The 22177-nt window shown below is 33.7% G+C and overlaps 2 protein-coding genes across 2 annotated transcripts in view; both read left to right on the forward strand.

Annotated features, from left to right (window-relative positions):
- The first annotated feature begins 415 nt into the window (after nt 1–415).
- LOC149132322 (uncharacterized) lies at nt 416–17495 on the forward strand. The gene is made up of 6 exons (XM_089364272.1): nt 416–530; nt 7916–7951; nt 8496–8753; nt 9767–9997; nt 15198–15293; nt 17211–17495. The coding sequence occupies exons 1-6, from the start codon at nt 500–502 to the stop codon at nt 17399–17401; spliced, it is 843 nt and encodes a 280-aa protein (XP_089220398.1). The 5' UTR covers nt 416–499; the 3' UTR covers nt 17402–17495.
- A 4146-nt stretch (nt 17496–21641) lies between these two features.
- Nucleotides 21642–22177, forward strand: part of LOC128249715 (uncharacterized) — a 25914-nt gene continuing 25378 nt past the window's right edge. The window contains exon 1 of the mRNA XM_089364866.1: nt 21642–21704. Within this exon, the coding sequence (XP_089220992.1) occupies nt 21674–21704 (31 nt within the window). The 5' untranslated portion in view covers nt 21642–21673. The remainder of the gene's footprint in view (nt 21705–22177) is intronic.

Below are 22177 nucleotides of genomic sequence, written 5' to 3' on the forward strand. Positions count from 1 at the left end.
TTCGCTAACGCCTACCATACGAGCACCAACAATTTGATCTCTTTGAAAATCCGAAGGATCTATCATTTTAATGAAGTTTTGATTACCTTTTTCTGATGACATCTGAAACGAAATAGCAATTTTAGCAAAACATAGTAACCAACAGTAATAATAAATTAAAAAAACATAAAAATAAACAAGCTTTTGACGGTTTTATAGATATTTCAAAATTATGATGCTATGATGCTAGGTGTTTCCATTATTTTTGTTCAGCCCCTCTCTATATATAAACATATATGTTTGTGTGTGTGATTTTATGTTATCTTATGTTGTAAGTCGATATCATTTGATCGGAGTTATCTTCATAAGGTGTACTGCATAAATGCAAAAACTCCACTTGTCAGCAAATATTGATAAATCGATAGGAAGTTCATATAACGATTATCGTTCATAAAGAAGGTAGATTTAAAGCAGTAATATCTCCTTCTTGACAGTCATTTCTACCTAGAAAACAGACGGGATGCTGCAGTGGAATTACCTTCACAATATTTGTATGTAAACATTTTATCATAAAATTATTATATGAAGATTTTTATTGTTTAAAGATTTATCCATCACGACTTTTATAAGTAATATTCTAAAAGAATATATAATTGAACTTATGTTGAGTGCTCAATTATCTTGAGCAAATAAATGTGTATATATGTGATTTTATATTATTAATTCATCAATAATATATTTAGGAAATCAATATTTAGTATTTCAAAAGATATATATCCAACATAACATGGTAGCATAATAAGTTTAAAAGTTTAAAACATAAAAATAAAAATAAAAATACGGAATATAAATATCGATACATATAAAAATCTAAAAATAGATAAATATATGTTTAAATATATATGCGTATAAAAATTTTATGTGTAAATAAGCATGAATATTATAAATTCTAAAATATAAAATATAAAATATAAAATATAAAGAAGCCTAAAGTTAAAAGAATAAAATATCTTACGATCGTTTCACGGATATTACTACAATCGCAAAGTGATCTAAAGATCATCTTATTGTTAGTAATTCCGTTCTTCAGAGATGCATTAAGAACCCTTTATATACCTATATATTATTAAAGTTTTTTAAATATTAAAATTAAAAATACTAAAAATTAGAAATAATAATATATACTGTCCTTCTTATAAGTTTTCACGTTAGTCCTTCTGAAGTATGTAAAATTTGTTCGTTTTCTCCTTTGTTTATATGTATCGATATTTATATTCCGTATTTTTATTTTTATTTTTATGTTTTAAACTTTTAAACTTACGCTACCATGTTATGTTGGATATATATCTTTTGAAATACTAAATATTGATTTCCTAAATATATTATTGATGAATTAATAATATAAAATCATATATATATATATATATATATATATATATATATATATATATATATATATATATATCGCTAGCCACTACACATTCTTTCTTTCTCTCCTTGTTTCTCTCTGTGTTCCTTTCTGTATACTAATACATCTGTTTGTTTTCTACACCACCTGTCTTCGTCTTTTGTTGGTTTTTTTGTGAATTCTCCCTATATATAGACACCGCTGTGTATTATTGTGTATAGAAAAATATATTACTCTAAGAAATCCCAACTTTTTCTGATTTTCGCGTTTTTATCTACAATCTTATAATAATATATGATATAATATAATGAACCGATAGAATATTAAATATCCATTCTGATATATATATATATATATATATATATATATATATATATATATATATATATATATATAACGTGAGAGAGTTAGGGGTTGGGGGTACAACCCACTAAGGGATAGTATCTATCCAGTATACTGCTGGGAGGGTACCCAATTATTGCTACACTAGTGCTATACTAGGTGCAATCAATGGGAGCGGGTAAAAGTGGAGGTTTTACCCAAAATTTGTGCAACAATTAGAAAATGGAGGATAATATGCTGAACCCAACTACTTGCAGACGGTGTATCCCGTTGAATTCATTAGTTTAATTCATAGCAAAAGTGACAAAAAAAGGAAGAAAAGAAAAAGAAAGAAAGAACCAAAGCACAGGTGTCCATGGCAGACTATGTTATTTTGCCAACATGGTTTACATATAGAATTACAAAATACATAAGGAATTAGAGGATGAACAGAAGTTTAATCTTACAGCTGTTTCGGCCTAGTTTTGGCAGGCCCCATTCTATCTGAATATTCCTTTCCGGAGTGATTATCGGATGACATTTTGAAATGGAGTTACATGCCCGAATCTCTAGGCCTCTTGAGAGATTCACAAAGGGTTACATACAAATGTAGAGCAAGAGGTAAAAACAGAGGTGTGGTAGAGACCAGAAGAAAAACAACAGCAAAAATAAGATAGAAATAAAAATAAAAAATAAAATTGAAATCAAAATATAAATAAAAATAAAAATAAAAATACAAATACGCGTACAACAGGAAAAGAATAATAATAGTAATAATAAAGAATACATAAATGAAGGTATAGCATGTGGACAAACATTATAGATAGGTCGCTATAGGCAATCCAATGCACATCTATATGTGTGGGTTCGTGTGCACAGCCTTACTCGGATGTCCCCTTACTCTCATGTGTGCATATACAAGTTATTATAAGCAAACATTCCACCACATACGTTGTTTGTGGTGTCAGCTCTATTAGCCGTATCTAGAAAGCTATAAGTGTTTTTTAGAAAGGAAGTTTTGTTGGGTGCGTGTGTGTCATTTCTGTATATATTGGAAGGTTTTATGTAGAAGTTCATTTTATACAAGTTATTAATGTTCTAGTAGCAATAACAGTGAAGGTGACGATGATGGTGACAACAACAACAACAATAATATGCCAAACTTTCAAACTTAGCGGTGTAAGGTATCCTGTTGCCTCTTCCAACGGCTCTACCATTCTGCTGCTAATGGGGGAGGGTTGATTACTACCGTTAACTTCCTCCTTCCAATTGGGCAACTATTGTTTTAAACTGCCTATATATATATATATATATATATATATATATATATATATATATATATAAAAGATAATAAGAGTGAAAAAACTACAGAAGGCTTGTGTTACATGGTTGAAGTATATATTTAAATTATGTCAGAAAAATGTTATAAAATTTATTTTGGTATATAAACATTGTATTTTGGAGAAATAACCGGTTTCGTGTTGTCTTTTCAAATTTCTCTACTTCATTGTAACATGTGTTCACTCCAGTGTACAAAAAAGAGTTCTAGATAGGGGGAGGTAATTAGGGATTTCTTCCGGTATAAGGGAGGTAATCGAAATGCAGGAGGTGGTAGATTTTGATTAATTTACCCTGGTTTGGTTTAGAAGGAACAATATATTAGGTTTTGTTCTATATTTTTTCCCTTCTCAGTGGGGTGATGGGTTTCCTTATTTAAATGTGTTAGCAATGGTTAAGTTTGGGTTTGTATTGTTGAATGAAGAAAGTTTCCTTATTTAATCTAATTTGTGTTGGTGTTCTAATAGCACATTGGTAGAAAGGAAAGATTATAAATTGTGGTAGCATTTGTGTTATCATGGTCCATTCAAGTAGGGAGTTCTTGATGAGTCAGTTGTATACAAGTATTGGTGGCTTATCTGGAATTCCTTGAAGAATTTGTCCAGACTCCACTTAAAGTTGATGGGAGAGTAGGGTTTCAAGGCTTTAAGGCGGTTCCAGTAATCGAGATAAGTCATGCCCTTAATTCGTTTAGTGAATGCCTTCTGGGGGGGATTCAATTTTCGAGATGTTTTGTTTTGTATGGGGAGGCCACGGGGGCAACAGAATATGCTCACTAAAGGGTATCATTCGGTATTCTGGGTATGCAATCTGCTGTCGATGCAGAGTGCATCTGCGTCTAAGCGATAATCCTGTGGACCCTATGTAGTGTTCGTTGCAGCCCGAGCATCTTATTACATAAATAAGGTTCTCTGAGGCACAAGTAAAGTCAGATTTAAGTTTGAATTTTTGTCCCTCTTTGAAGAGGAATTCTGAACCTTCTAGGAGGTTTGGGCATGTTGCGCAATTTGGTCGACCACATTTTTTTACTTTTGCCTCTGTTATTTTGGAAAATAATTTAGCCTTTGTGAGGATCTTTTTCAATGATTTTGGTTGTTTGTAGCTTTTAATGATTTTGTGTGTGTGTAGAATTTCCTTTAAGTTGGGGTCCTTATGTAGCATTGGTATGTTTTGGGTGATGATGGTGAAGGCTTCTTTGTTTCTGGGGTTGTATGTGGATATGTATGGCAGTATTTTCGGGGAAGGTGTGTTGCTGAGTTTAACTTTTCTTAAGTTTTACATATATATATATACATATATATATAATAAAATAAATAATATATAAATATATGCATATATCCATACATATATGTACATATCTGCATCTATATGTATACATACATGCATATATGGGTTCAGGACATCACAAAAAACGTTAAACAGAATGAGAAATGAAAACATAAAGACGAAGACAGAAAACGAACTTTTTTTCGAACAACGAAAAAAACAAACAGGGAAACGAGAATGGAACATAAAAATATTTCCCTTCTTCAGTTGTCCCTGTTCCATCTACTCCGCGTTTCGAAGGCAAGGATAATACGCGACTTCGTTGGAACAGTCCTTCCCACAAAGCAAATTAATTAACTTTGGAATTTTTGCGGAGGGTAAAAGTGTAAACAAGAACAGGACAGTGAGAACAAGACAGTAAAAGACAGTAAAAATAAGACAGAACAGTGAAAACAAACAGTAAGGGCTGTTAGGCCAAGACGACAGAAAAAGTATTATTTTGAACGCAAAGTTGGATGTGAATGAGAGACAAAAAATTTCACGTCTTCTCTATGGGAAGGCAGGAAGTAGAAAGAAAGAATCCCTTTCGTCACGTATCAGCGACGGGAGGGTCAAGGAGGAGATGTGAGAGAGAGGAAACGATGAAAGGAAGAGAAGCATAGGGGAGGGTTGTGAGAGAAAAACAGAAAGGATCAAGAACAAGAGATGGAGAGAGATAGACAGGGAAGTGATAGTAATAGTAGTAGAGTGCACAGTAGAAATTATTAAGATAAAACTTACTTGGAGACAGTGCGTGGCGTTCGATCATTTAATAACATAAATAATATATAAATATATGCATATATCCATACATATATGTACATACCTGCATCTATATGTATACATACATACATGCATATATGGGTACAGGACATCACAAAAAATGTTAAACACAATGAGAAACGTAAACATAAAGAAGAAGACAGAAAACGAACTTTTTTTCAAACTGGTCCAGGTCATGTCTAACTAAATAGCACCACCTGATAGGATTATCTAAATCCTTTTAAGGTCACGTTTTGTGTTATCATGGTCCATTCAAGTAGGGAGTTCTTGATGAGTCAGTTGTATACAAGTATTGGTGGCTTATCTGGAATTCCTTGAAGAATTTGTCCAGACTCCACTTAAAGTTGATGGGAGAGTAGGGTTTCAAGGCTTTAAGGCGGTTCCAGTAATCGAGATAAGTCATGCCCTTAATTCGTTTAGTGAATGCCTTCTGGGGGGGATTCAATTTTCGAGATGTTTTGTTTTGTATGGGGAGGCCACGGGGGCAACAGTATTCCAGGTGTGGCCGTACAAAGTAGAAGAAAAGTGGAATGATGACACCTTGTTCTCTGGACCGGAAGGTTCTTAAGATCCAGGAGCTCATCCTACGAGCTATATTGACCTTATTGTTGATGTGGGCACTTCATCTGAAATTGTTATCAACAATTACTCCTAGGTCTCTGATATTATTAGATGCTGTGAGCGGTTCCCCAGAAAGAAGAGAGTATGGCTATTTTAGTATAGTCTTTCTTCCAAAATGCATCAGCTCAAATTTTCCCTCGTTCAGTTTCATTTTGTTTTTATCTTCCCATTGACTCACAGCACATAGATCAGACTGGAGTTGAGTTTGGTCTTCTTCTTCAGTGATGATTTGCTGGAGCTTAGTACCATCAGCAAATATTTTCACTTTGCAGTGATTTACGACGCTGGAAAGGTCGTTTATGTAAATTATAAAGAGGAGTGGGCCCAAGACAGTCACCTGAGGGACACCATTGGTAACTTTTGCTGGGATTGAGTGGGCTCCGTCGACCAAAACATGTTGTATTCTATTCGACAAGAAATGCTCAATCCAGTATAGACGTTTCCCACGGATTCCAACATTTGTCAATTTTGTGAGTAAGATATTATGGTCAACCCTGTCGAACGCTTTAATGAAGACAAGTTTTATGACATCTGAGTTCGAACCTGTTCCCAGGGCTTTAATTATATCCTTAATGTGGTGTAAGAGCTGTGTTAGTCCCTGCCACAGCGAAAAACATGCTAATATAGTTATTGCTTAGTGTGTGTTGTGTCACATTGTTTCGCTGTGATTCTTTGGGACTGAGAATAACCGTGATATACCTTTTTAGAATTTTCTTTATGTTTTTATCATATCTTGTACTTACCGAAGGCGATGGTATTGTTTCCAGTCATGTTTGTTTGTTTGGCGGTGAAACAGATATCTTAAGAACCGCTGGATGGATTCGGAGGAAACTTTCAGAGATGTTTGCGCTCATGACTGGCACGAACTGATTAGAAATTGGGATCGATTAGACACGGGACAAGGAGCCTGGATTATTTTTTCCTGTTTTTCACTTAATTTTTGAGAGCAGTCGGGTTCATTTTTGTATTCTCGTTTGTGAGCGCAGTCGAATTTATGCCAGATATTCTCATTTTCAAAATCATCTCTGGCTAATCGTTGAGACGACGTTGGTGTTGCCTTCGCGAAGGTTTGTACTCTCTGAGTGCTCTTGTTTATTATTGATATCATTTTCAAATTCATACCGGCTTCCTGTTTTTTTTTTATTTCATGGATCTTGAAAACTGAGTTTCCACATCTCTCGCCGGAAATGTTCTGGCGAAAAGAAATTGAGATATCAATCAGAGCACAGATATTGTTGCTTCATTCTTTGATGAATTATATTTGTACCTTTTCTTTAAGGTCTGTCATTTCCCAGTTGATTGTGGTTAGGTCGTTATTATGTATCGTGTTTCATTCATATTTTTGTCACATACCCGTTCTTGTTTCCAAATTGCGATATATGATCGATTGGACATATACTCGTGTCTGGGAATATTATTTGTCTTTGCAAGGAATGATTCACCGGAAAGGATGTGGTCAACTTTCATTATATATTTGGTTGTATAGCGTTGTGCATGCAGAAAGAAGTCCTACAAAACTTTACATCGTCTTGTTTTAAATTAGTGCCTACTCAGTGAGTAGTAATTTTCACACCAAAATTATATTCTATGGTCTGGATTAAATACATATTAGGCTATATTTCCCAACGAATATCTGATAAGACCAAAACATAACCCCAAACTAAAAATTAAATTCGTTTCACACTGCTTACCTCTTGATTATTTTTAATCAATTACAATTTCCTAATTCTCTCCCTTCCATCTGCATTGGTTATTATTAAATCAGATAATTAGTTTTTCGTTTCATTACGTATATAATTTCGATTAATTAAAAAAACTTTTTGGTTCACTACATTTACACTTTATCCTGCTCTTAACATATGCCGTACTTTCACTAACTTTTTTCTATTATTGTTCCTTTCTCTTTATCTCCCCCTCACTCATCCTCCTCCACATCTCTCTCTCTCTTCTTTTCTCTATCTTTTTATCCCTCTCAAATTCATCGCTCTCCCTCATTATTTCAATGGATAATTTTATGGTGATGTAGTGGTGGTCATTGTCGTATCTTGTTATCGAATTACGCTTATAGCGCTGCTCTTTCTTATTCTTTATTGTTTGTAAATTAATATTAAACGTAAATATGAAATGTGAAATATTTTACAAAATAAATTTTCGTTGCAGTTCTCTTCTACATCTCATTGAAATTCGGAAATGGACGTGAGTAGATTTATATCAATATATAGACCTATATCTATGAAAATTATGAAAATCACTACACAAACATTTAATTTATAAGTTCGGTGAAGGAAAATAATTTCCTTCTCAAAATAAATCAGTTGGAAAGAAAATTTAAAACTCTGATTTTAAGATACAACTGCTACATGATGATGAGTTCAATTCTTGACATAATTTCCAGCGGAAGCATTTTGTTAAATTTGTCTAAGTGCTGACATTGGAGCAAACTTTACAACAGACAACCGTTAAATATTATAAAACATAATATATGAATCATTTAAATAATAGAATTAATTAAACAACTTCAAAAACTCATTCGCAGTAATTTCATTAAACAGATAATATATCCCAAGATGCTTTGTACCTACACTATGGTAGTAACAACTTTATCACTTCTTTTATGTTAAAAATATCAATATTGATCGTCAAACTTTTAATATTCTATTTCTTTATTATTATCTATTTTCACAATCTTTTATTTTCGTCATCTTATTTTGGTTACTTAATTTTCCTGGCTTTGTTACAGTTGAATATCTGAAGTATTTTCTGAAAGTAGAAAACGGTCTTCTCAAGGACGGTAAAACATTGATGACACTTGACGTGGATGCCTTCAACTGTTCAAAGAGGTGTTTTGAAACTTCGGTGTGTAAATCCTTTGTGAGCAGTGAGACAAGTCCAAGCTGTATTTTATACGAAGATGACTCAACAGAGAAGATACTAATAAAAAGAACTAATACCCATTTTTATCAGTTGAGAAGATCTGTGCCGACTAAGTATAGAGACGGTAAACAAATATGAATTTTCTGTGTTTATTTCATTCCTTGACTTGTATTCTATGTTTTAGTCGAAAGATAGACAATAATGTCGGAATTTCAAAAGTCTCTGCGATTTCTCTGGTCAATGTAGAATGGTGTCTGTAGATAAAAAAATTGCTTGTAGAGTTTTCGTTTCAGAGGGTGAAAATTTAAATTTTGGATCGGGACACAAGATCAGCGAGAGTAGTAGTAGTAGTAGTAGTAGTAGTAGTAGTAGTAGTAGTAGTAGTAGTAGTAGTAGTAGTAGTAGTAGTAGTAGTGTTGTTTTTTTTAATCCTGTCTACTATAATGACAATGGCTGAAATTTTGTGGCAGGAAGGATAATCGATTACATGAAGCCCAGTTCTTGACTTGAATATAGTTTATCACCGCAAATCATTTTGTCCGGCGTTCTAACGATTCTAGAGAAGCAATCAAAGAAACTAAATTCAATTTTTTTCAATTCGGTAGTGAAGTGAAAGCACGTTATAAAAATAAAACTACTGAACAATAATAATAAATAATAAAAAAAATAGTAGTAGTAGTAGTAGTAGTAGTAGTAGTAGTAGTAGTAGTAGTAGTAGTAGTAGTAGTAGTAATAATGATAATAATTATTATTATTATTATTATTATTATTATTATTATTATTATTATTATTATTATTACTATTATTATTATTGTTCAGTAGTTTTATTTTTATAACGTGCTTTCACTTCACTACCGAGCGCAGCTCTGTGTGCCTTGGGTATGTGCTATGGTTTGCTGTGATGCTCTTATGGTTACTGTATTGAAAGTGTTTTGCGTAGGATTATTATTATTATTATTATTATTATTATTATTATTATTATTATTATTATTATTATTATTATATTTTTACCCAATAATTTTATATATTTACGATTTCTGATTGATCCAAATCAATAAAACACTTCACCATAAAAGCAGCCCACCACAATTATGAAAACCGAGCCAAAACGTTCATTTATCTGTTTTATACCTTCAGGAAGATGTCCTGTGGATTTCGTTTACAACGGTTGCATTCCTGGTAAGAATAATTTGGGTGTCACGTATGGCATTCATTACATGCAGTGTTTCTACGGATGTGAAGCAGAACCAACCTGTCAATCGTTTGACTACACCTTTCATTCGAAAGTTTGCTACATGTCAACTCATAACCATACCAATGCAGGCTTGCGTTACCTCAAAGGTGACATTTACACTGAAATAAACAGAAGTAAGTGCAAATTCGTTTCATATTTTGCGAACTTTTAGTCACAGTCTATTTAGACAGTACTGAGGTGTCACCTTCAAAAGCTTGAGACTGTTATGCCACCCCCAATTGTTTCCTTTACTCTCTACCAAATGATTGAGTGCAACTTGGCCATAAGAGATGTAAATTGATGAACTAAACAAATATACAATTATTGAATACTCCTGTTTGACATATTGTGTCTGCGCGCGCGTGTGTGTGTGTGTGTGTGTGTGTGTGTGTGTGTGTGTGTGTGTGTGTGTGTGTGTGTTTTATATATGTGTGTGTTTTATATATGTGTGACTATATGGTAAGGAGCTTGCTCCCCAAGGTTCTGGATTCAGTCCCACTGTGTGACAACATGAGCAAGTGTCTTCTACTATAGCCTCGGGCTGGCGAAGGATAAATCACGATAGAGCGAGGGGCAATCAACAAATAGTTTAACAATCTGCTCGTGTGAAGCTGGATGTTTGAGGAGCTGGAGTTTGCATTTGAGGCTGTTTCCTCAATCATTGTCCTCGCAGTTGCAAGCAACTCGTCAGGAGGGCCTCCCAATCAAGCGTCATCGAGGTACCAGATACTTAAGTCTCGGTCGGCTATCATCTTAGTAACATTGCCAATAACCAATACGAATAGAGCAAGACTAAGTGAGCCACCTTGTTGGACTCCAGAAGTAGATGGGTTGAGGTGATCACCAAAAGACAAGTAGAAGAGTTCCCGATAGGTTTGCCAAGAAAAGTGATACGGTTGTAGGGCATTCTCGCTCACTGCACGGAGGTTGACATCCCGATCTAAAGATCTGGTCTCCTCTTCAAAATCATGAGACAAAGCCACACCCTTAGACACTCTCTTTCACTCACCAACAACGCACCGGACATATGCTGCTGGAACCATTGTCCAATGATTGCAAGGCAGCCAACGGAGAGCGTCCAGCGCTGTTTTACATCTCATGAGGTGTACCACATGACATGATCTTGGAGGGAGATATACATGGGAACACCCAAAAGACAGCTGCACGTTAGAGGAGGGAAGGAGTATCTCTACAAGGCCACACCACCCAATGCCGTGTTCCAACACCATCAGCAATGTGGTGGGGATATGACTACCCTTGTACTGGAGAGTGGGGAACAGATCCAAGTGAGTGGGGAGGGTCGCAGTCAACCCCAGAATCACGATGACACACTTCATTAGGAATAAATTACCCAGCCTTAACCACCGAAATGAGCTTGAAGGCTGGAAGCACATCAACTGCTTCCGAGACTTTGACCAGAACTAACAATGATCACAATAAGATAAAATAAAAAGCAAAAAGAAAGAACCTCTGCTGAAGAATCTTTGATCCGAAAGCCGTCACGTGATTAAACCTAACAATCAGCAACAAGACGCTCCACAGATTACATGCCACATGTAGGTTCTCTCAAAATAATTTTCTATCTGACTTTCTGTCTGTCTGTCTGTCTGTCTATCTCTCTAGCTGCCTCTCTCTCACCCTCTCTTGATATATATATATATATATATATATATATATATATATATATATATATATATATATATATATATATATATATATATATATATATATATATATATATATATATATATATATATATATATATGGTGGAGTGGCAATGGCCCAGTGGTTAGGGCAGCGGACTCGCGGTCATAGGATCGCGGTTTCGATTCCCAGACCGGGCGTTGTGAGTGTTTATTGAGCTAAAACACTTAAAGCTTCACGAGGCTCCGCCAGGGGATGGTGGCGAACCCTGCTGTACTCTTTCACCACAACTTTCTCTCACTCTTTCTTCCTATTTCTGTTGTGCCTGTAATTCAAAGGGTCAGCCTTGTCACACTGTGTCACTCTGAATATCCCCGAGAACTACGTTAAGGGTACACGTGTCTGTGGAGTGCTCAGCCACTTGCACGTTAATTTCACGTGCAGGTTGTTCCGTTGATCGGATCAACTGGAACCCTCGACGTAGTAAGCGACGGAGTGTCAACAACAACAATATATATATATATATATATATATATAATCATAAATATATAGGGATTGACAGTAACCTGCTTCTCCAACATACTGAGAATTCAGAAATAGCAGTCAAAGAACTACTGATTTCAAAACTACAAATTATTACTCTAGATTGATAGCGATATTTTTGATACACACAGAACAAAAAACAGTAGAGAAGAGTAAAAAAACACTTGCCTTTAGTTAATTTAGTACGATCGTTTCACAGTTAAGAGTAAATAATACTCTATTCTGATCTTCAGCCAAATATTCTAATAAATTTGTTAATGTCTAAATAACTCACGTTAATTTTGACCATGTGAACATCAATACCACGTGAGGAAGACGTTAAGAAATTTATCGGCCAGTAAGTTCAAAATCCCTCGCCCTAATGAATTTCAATTCAGTGTGCATCAGAAATAGTCCCGCATAGGAAAGAGACTCGTACGAATTCCTGTGGTTTAACTATCCACCTTAGAGTTATTATTAAAATATAGATATGCAGGGCAGGGAATCGTCAATTAGTAATAAAATTAATAATTAACAATTTTGCCGGGTAGCTCAGTATGAAAAAACCTTTTTCGGTAAAAAACATTTATAATCATAAATATATAGGGATTGACAGTAACCTGCTTCTCCAACATACTGAGAATTCAGAAATAGCAGTCAAAGAACTACTGATTTCAAAACTACAAATTATTACTCTAGATTGATAGCGATATTTTTGATACACACAGAACAAAAAACAGTAGAGAAGAGTAAAAAAACACTTGCCTTTAGTTAATTTAGTACGATCGTTTCACAGTTAAGAGTAAATAATACTCTATTCTGATCTTCAGCCAAATATTCTAATAAATTTGTTAATGTCTAAATAACTCACGTTAATTTTGACCATGTGAACATCAATACCACGTGAGGAAGACGTTAAGAAATTTATCGGCCAGTAAGTTCAAAATCCCTCGCCCTAATGAATTTCAATTCAGTGTGCATCAGAAATAGTCCCGCATAGGAAAGAGACTCGTACGAATTCCTGTGGTTTAACTATCCACCTTAGAGTTATTATTAAAATATAGATATGCAGGGCAGGGAATCGTCAATTAGTAATAAAATTAATAATTAACAATTTTGCCGGGTAGCTCAGTATGAAAAAACCTTTTTCGGTAAAAAACATTTATAATCATAAATATATAGGGATTGACAGTAACCTGCTTCTCCAACATACTGAGAATTCAGAAATAGCAGTCAAAGAACTACTGATTTCAAAACTACAAATTATTACTCTAGATTGATAGCGATATTTTTGATACACACAGAACAAAAAACAGTAGAGAAGAGTAAAAAAACACTTGCCTTTAGTTAATTTAGTACGATCGTTTCACAGTTAAGAGTAAATAATACTCTATTCTGATCTTCAGCCAAATATTCTAATAAATTTGTTAATGTCTAAATAACTCACGTTAATTTTGACCATGTGAACATCAATACCACGTGAGGAAGACGTTAAGAAATTCCTATGCGGGACTATTTCTGATGCACACTGAATTGAAATTCATTAGGGCGAGGGATTTTGAACTTACTGGCCGATAAATTTCTTAACGTCTTCCTCACGTGGTATTGATGTTCACATGGTCAAAATTAACGTGAGTTATTTAGACATTAACAAATTTATTAGAATATTTGGCTGAAGATCAGAATAGAGTATTATTTACTCTTAACTGTGAAACGATCGTACTAAATTAACTAAAGGCAAGTGTTTTTTTACTCTTCTCTACTGTTTTTTGTTCTGTGTGTATCAAAAATATCGCTATCAATCTAGAGTAATAATTTGTAGTTTTGAAATCAGTAGTTCTTTGACTGCTATTTCTGAATTCTCAGTATGTTGGAGAAGCAGGTTACTGTCAATCCCTATATATTTATGATTATAAATGTTTTTTACCGAAAAAGGTTTTTTCATACTGAGCTACCCGGCAAAATTGTTAATTATTAATTTTATTACTAATTGACGATTCCCTGCCCTGCATATCTATATATATATATATATATATATTTATATATTCATCTACCCATGTATCTATCCGTTGATCTACCTACCTAATTAGCTGTTTACCTATCTATCTACTTTTTATCTGCTTGTGTATATAATTAGCGATATCTGCTCAGAGGCCTACACAAAGTTGCAGAAAGTGTATGAGCCGTACACAAGTGTACGAGTGGTTTAGACGTTTGCAAGATGCCCGAAAAAATATCGATATTGACGAACGTTCTGGGAGACACACAACCAGCACAACTGAGAAAAACATCGCAGATGTGCGTGCAGCTGTGAGTGGAAATCGTCGAATTACCATCCATGAGTTATCAGAGGATGTGTAGATCAGTTACGGTTCAGTCCAGTCCATTATCACTAAAGTTTTGGGCATGAGACGAGTGCCTGCCAAGACACTCGCCTTCAGTTGCATAAGATATCCTTCGGAACATTGAAAACTTTTTCTAAACTTTGCAGAGGTCTCAGCAGGTATAGCCAAGCTTTTGTCAAAATTTGATGCAGGTTCCCTGCTCAACTTTCCCTGTCATGCTCAATGCGATGATCGACGGCCACCCACCTTCCTTCCGAGCACCGCTGTAAACAGCAGAAGTGAGCTAGAATGTTAAAACTTAGTGCGCGTGCACAACTGAAGTGCCAAGGGACGTCACTGTTAATGTTTTAGCTTCGTTACTATGCCAACTTTCCGGATACTTATTGATGAGATCACGTATATATATATATATATATATATATATATATATATATATATATATATATATATGTATGTATGTATGTCTGTATGTATGTATGTATGTCTGTATGTATGTATGTATGTACGTTCGTATGTATGTATGTATGTATGTATATTCATCTATCCATCCATCTACTTCCCTCTCTATCTACCTCCCTCTCAATCTCTTTATCTCCCCATCTATGTCATACGTGCAGGACCTTTATGAAGCTTCTGAAACTTTAGAACATTAAAACTTTTGTTGAGGCTTTTCAAAAACACTTTTGAGATTCTTTGTTATTTTTCGAGATTTTGTCGATTGTATTAAAGAGATGAGGATTTCTTCATGAATATTAAAGAAATCATTAAAGATATCACATCCACACGAGAAATAGGAAACTATTTTACTTTTATTCCATTTCAGAACTTTGGAATGACCTCAACCAGTCCCTTACACTGGAGAAGATTAACTCTGTAGGATGTGGTATAAGAATTTCCAAAGCTTACTTTTTTCTTGAGAGTAAGACTAATTTTTTGCGTTCTTTCTTTCTGTTTCTTGTTCATCTTTTATTCGTTCTTCTTCAGTGTCCAGTTCTTCCCGAAAAAATAAATAGAAATTAATAAATATCGCTTTCTTCTTCATCGCATTATTACTTATTATTTTTTAAATAGATTAGCATTAATTCAATAATTAATAGCCTTTTTAAAAGGTGTAGTAAAACTGATCTACAATTATGAAGCGGTATCAAAAACTTCCCGTTATGTTTATTGAAAAATACATTGTCCATGTTTTCACATCTTCTCCTTCGGAATAATTACCTTGTGAGGAAATAGACCAGTCTCAGCGTTCCTGCCACTTTTGGTATCCGACCTGAAAGTCGTTTTCCTTAAGCGATTCGAGAACCATCTGCGATTCGTTCCAGGAAAAGGACAATGGTGTTAAAACAGCGGCATTTTCATCTTGGGAAAGAAATGGAAGCCCGCAGGAAGTTGGCTAAATGTGACGAATAGGGCTGATGTAGAAGCGATACTGTGTTGTTTTTGATGAGAAATTCACGAGAGAGCAGAGATCGGTGGCAGGATGCATTGTCGTCATGAAGAATCCGGTTCTTCGCGCTCTGCAGAACCGGTCTTTTCGCCAAATTTCTTCTCTCAAAACGGCGTAGTAAAAACTGCCGATTGACTGGCTGGCCCTGGGGGATGAATTCTCGCTGAACAATAATGCAGATGTTGGAAAAAACGATCAACACACCCTTGATTGAACTGCGGTTCTTTCGTGTTGTCTTAGGTCGTGGAGATGAAGGGCTCTTCCATTGTGATAACTGCTGTTTCATCTCAGGTTCGTACCTGTGGACCCAACTCTCATCACTAGTAATGATCCTTGACATGAAGGATTGGTCATCAGCGGCAGGCTGACTGACATCTTGACAGACATTAACGCAATGTTCTTTCTCCTGAGAGAAAATTTGGCAGAGACACGCCGGATGTTCAGTTCAGATGTTAAGATTGTCTGCATGAATCCATACAACAGATCAATAACATCAGCAATGTCATTGATTGTCGTCCGACGATCTTCATTCACAAGCTGATGAATTTTCTCTACATCTCCTGGGATGACGCCCGTGGTCGATATTCCAGATAGCTCATCGTCTTCCAGGGATGTTCGTTTGCTTTTGAAGAGCGCGTGCCACTCGTAACATTGCGTAAAACCAATTGCCTTGTTACCGTTAATTTGCCAAAGCATACTCAATGTCTTTATAGAAGACGTCCCAAATTTTGCGCAAAATTTCACGTTGGCTCTTTGTTCCAACCTCCAGCCCATCACGAAATCGCAGTTTGCAGCTTACAATATCAAAAATTTCACATCTTGCGAAGTAAACGCAGCGATGTCACTCAGCGCACTGCTTCAAAAACATCACTGCTAGCTTTCATTGCGCACTTAACCATGTGCTGCCATCTGTTGGCACGCTACAGAACTAGTCCGGGAACTGTTTAATACCACTTCATTTAAAATCTGGCAGATGGGTTAATATTAATCCTCGCTGTCATTAAAAATCTCAACACGCTTCATTACTAACTTGCTCAGAAATACACCCCAATACATCTCGCTGGTAATACGAGAACCTCTCTACCTTCGAGTTAACCAGCTACATACCCCCTTCTCCCTCTCCCCTCATACATGCTATTTCAACAGCTAGATCCCTCATCAATTATTATTCCCAATTCTTCCTTTCTAGATTATGCAACACTCAGGAACTCACTCCCTACTCACACTAACCTAAAGATGCTCAAACGGAACATCAATAACATCGATCTATCGAATCAATAGACCACATCTTTTCGTTTCCCTTGTACCTTGTCAATGAAGAGAAATCATTTCATTTATGTTGCTATATTTCTTGTGTTTTTTCTTTCATTTTCTTTTTCTCTGTTGCAGAAAAAGAAATTAATGGCCAGACAGCTTATTCAACTTTTTCCTTCAAACAAAATCCACATCACAACCTTGTAACCGAGGCCCAAATGGATGCTCACTCGGTTCTGGATTGTTCACGTTTATGTATGATATCTTCTACATGTACCGCCTTTTCATATACTAACACTAAGTGCCTACTAAAGAGACTGGACTGAACTTTAATGGAATTCACCTGAAAATTATTTACTTCTCAATGAAATGTGAGCAAGACTTCAAAGGATCACGTTTGCTAATAATAATGATATCAGATAAAATGTGTGTTTCTTTACTAATAAAATCAATTTAATTCAGATAATTCTTTTGTCAATTTCTTTTTATTGCTAACGTTTTTCCTTTCAAATTAGTCTTCTCTTATACATCCATTCACACATTTGAAGGTTTATAAGATTAGTAAATTTACCCAAGTAACTCTCGAGAACTTGGGTATTATTTAATCGACCTTCAAAACATGAAACATAACATTAACCTGGACAGAATTTGATCTCAAAACGTAACGATTCTTAACTAAATGCCATAGACAGCTAAACCGAAATCTTTAACGTTTCTTAATCATCATCTACATAATATACGAAAGGCAGCAATTGCACTTGATTAATTTCTCTTGAAAAGTGACACTATTTGAAATTTAAAGTAAAAAATATTCTATTCTACTCTAGACACAAGGCCTGAAATTTTGGGGGAGGTGAGGGCACTCGATTAGATCAATCCCAGTACGTAACTGGTACTTAATTTATAGACTCCGAGAGGATTAAAGGCAAAGTCGACCTCGGCCAAATTTGAACTCAGAACGTAAAGGCAGACGAAATACGTTAAGCATTTCGCCGGCTTGCTAACGTTTCTTATTTCTTTATTGCCCACAAGGGGCTAAATATAAAGGGGACAAACAAGGACAGACAAAGAAATTAAGACGATTACATCGACCTAAGCATATCACCCCCGCATGCTAACGTTTCTGCCTGATCGCCACCTTCAAAGTGAAAATTAATGATGAAGTTAATATCGAAAACCTTTCTGAAGAATATGGCAAACACTTTGCGAGAATTATGGTACGTCTATTCCAACTTAAGAAGGCACCAAAAATCTTATTGTTAATTTAACTCTGATTGTTAATTTGAGTTTTAGCTATGGTCTCTCAGAAACAGTCGAAGCTGGCAAATCTAAACTAATTTTATCAAGGATTACAAAGCAAAATTAAAATGAAAATCTTTTTTTTTCTCTTTGGACGAAATTTTGCGTTTCAGCAAATTATTTGTATACACGGATGCTACAGATTACACGAAAATACGAAATCAGCAATACGAAAAACGAAATTTAATAGAAACTCGTACCGAAACTCAGCAGCGCAACGATTTCTTTCAGATTATCGAAAGGTTAAAATAGTTTTTACTGTGAAAAACTGAATTGCAATACTGACAATGAATATCGTTAGAATGTTCCTTTTTTTCCATTGGTTAAGTTTTAGATTAATATTGGTGAAGAGGAGAGGTGGCGGTGAACATGGCGTTTGCAAAACTTTATGGATTGGTGAGACGGTCAATATTTAGCTTGGAGATTTGTGTTGATATCTGTTGGGAAAATGGGATCAGGGATTGAATTTCAAGGGATTAATGCTCCGGAGCTGTGGAGACCCAATCGCTGTGTAGTAGCTTAGTCAGATTTAGTTTTAAAAAAAAAGCACGGGTAAAGATTTTATATAAATAATAATTTGAGTTTTAATTGAATAAATCAAATCATGGTTTTAATGATTAAACTATTTATTCCTTTCTATGGTGTTCTATCCTACTGCTCATGTTATTATTTTTATAATGGCCTTTATGTAAGTAGACCCCCTAATTATGTACCCCAAGGAAATTATATTAGCTTGTATATAATATTACCGGCAACTTCACAACTTATATTATACCTCTTAGCTTATAATTAATATATAGTTAGCATGTTTTATCGCCCCAGTATTCCATCAGTAAATACCGGAATCAGTCTTTATAGATACCATCTAATAAGTAAATAATTATATGAATGAATATTAAACTAATTCTATGTAATTTTCTCTCTCCATTGTTGAAAAAACTTTGGTATATATACAAAATTTATCTTTTGGATATATCTTTCTTGATAATCCTAAATTTTATCTTTATACAACATAACATTATTGTTTAAAATCAATCACCTATAGGTCCCCATAATAAAATTTCCTCTGTATTTATCATCTTGGTTTTATTAGCGTCTTGTCTCTTTAATTGGTAATTAACATCTTAATCTGAGGTTCTCCTTATAGTCAGTTACTTTATACTACTTCAAAATGAGCTTGACAAGTTTTATGACCATACCCACTATGTCCTGTCAACTCTCGCCTGCCCTTTCCTAGCAGACACATTCCTCTAGTCATAGATTTGGTAATTGATAAACAAGACTAATACATTAAAATCCGTTACAAGCTATGACACCAACAAATTGTTTTCCTGATATCTAGTAAATTCTAAGCTGAATTGGTGGCAGTATGGTCTTTGTCTGTCTTCTTACTCTATTAAAGTATTTAAGTAAAACTATATTAATGTGTCCGACTGATTAAAAAATTCTATTTATTTATGTAGCTGAAGATAGCCCTGCATTTAAATTGATGTAATGATTGCATGGTTCAATTAAATGGAGCCGCTTCAAACGTTCTTCTGTATGACCTCTGGATGTCCTGTTACTTATATATATATATATATATATATATATATATATATATATATATATATATATATATATATATATATATAATAATAATAATAATAATAATAATAATAATAATAATAATAATAATAATAATATTAGGGACAAAATCCAAAATTACAGGTAAAAACTCAATTAAAATCAATTTATAAAAAATTAAAATTAAATTGAGCTTTATAGATAACATATATATAAAATATATAGTTTTAGGGAAAATAACCAAGTTTCAAGAACTCATCGATGAAAATCCACTATCACATATAGAAAAATTAATAATTAAAAGCACAATAAATGAGTATAATATAAAGTAAAGTAAATATCATAAGATAAATATAATAAATATAATAAAATATTGTGAAGGTAATTCCACTGCAGCATCCCGTCTGTTTTTTAGGTAGAAATGACTGTCAAGAAGAAGAAGATATTACTACTTTAAATCTACCTTCTTTATGAACGATAATCCTTATATGAACTTCCTATCGATTTATCAATGTTAGCTGACAAGTGAAGTTATTGTATTTATGCATAATTTGAAAATTAGTTATGAAACACGTGTAATCTTTTTATTATATTTATCTTATGATATTTACTTTACTTTATATTATACTCATTTATTGTGCTTTTAATTATTAAATTTTTATATGTGATAGTGGATTTTCATCGATGAGTTCTTAAAACTTGGTTATTTTCCCTAAAACTATATATATATATATATATATATATATACACACACAACACACACACACACACACACACACACACACACACACACACACACACACACACACACACACACACACACACAAACACATATATATATATATATATTAGTATATATTAATATTATCTCAGTTATTAAAACCTTTGATAATTTAAATATGTTAATAGTTACCAGAGGTAGCAAAATTACACTAAAAAACAAGATATCACAGCTGTTTTACAGGTAGAGATACCAAGTTAAAGTGATACATTTTGAGAAGATATGGATAATAATAATAAATGGAGCAAAACGCATATAAATAAAAGTTCCTTTAATTCCTACACATGTTTCAAAATAAATGAGAGCACTTTCACAAAGAAGAAAGAGCTGCTGGGATTCCTCATATATTTCTCTTCAGGGAGTTCATAGTAAAACATATAATATCAAGACAAAAACGAAATGATGAGGTAACTTACGAGCAGAGATGTTACATGGTCATATTTATATGCGTTTTGGTCCATTTATTATTATTATTATATATATATATATATATATATATATATATATATATATATATATATATATATATATATATATAAAAGGGTAGCAAAAGTACGCAAAGTTATACTACCAGTGGCCTAAAGCTTTTTATTTATTATCCCTTTGAAATGTTTTATTTTGTGGTTTTCGGTCGTTTTTTACTGTCTTCTAGCGTGTAGAAGTTACCTGTTATAAGCAATTTCTCTTATACTTTATATTGAGTATATATATATATATATAAACGGATGTGTATGTCTGTGGATTCACACCATCTTAAGTTGCAAGTCGATATCATTTGATCAGGATTACTTTCAAAAGGTGCATTGCATAAATACAATAACTTCACTTGTCAGCTATTATTGATAAATCGATAGGAAGTTCATATAAGGATTATCGTTCATAAAGAAGGTAGATTTAAAATAGCAATATCTTCTTCTTCTTGACAGTCATTTCTACCTAGAAAACAGACGGGATGCTGCAGTGGAATTACCTTCACAATATTTGTATGTAAACATTTTATCATAAATTTATTATATGAAGATTCTTATTGTTTAAAGATTTATCCGTCACGATTGAGACCACACTAAAACTCACCTTTTATGTGTGTATATATATATATATATATATATATATATATATATATATATATATATATACACCAGTGTGTATTATTGTGTATAGAAGAATATATTACTCTAAGAAATTCCAAATTTTTCTGATTTTCACGTTTTATTACAATATTATTATAATATAATATAATATATAATGAAATGATGGAATATTAAATGTCCGATATGATATGATATGATATATATATATATATATATGTCATATTTGTGCATGAATAAATATATCCTTGGATGCATTTCATTTTGTAGTTTTCTTTTCAAATGTTACTCTTTCGCATATATATACATACATATATATATATATGAATATATGTTGTCTATTTTATTGGATAGTTGTTGTTTAGCGT

The sequence above is a fragment of the Octopus bimaculoides genome, chromosome 16 (assembly GCF_046866305.1).
Source record: "Octopus bimaculoides isolate indiv1 chromosome 16, ASM4686630v1, whole genome shotgun sequence".
NCBI lineage: Eukaryota > Metazoa > Mollusca > Cephalopoda > Octopoda > Octopodidae > Octopus > Octopus bimaculoides.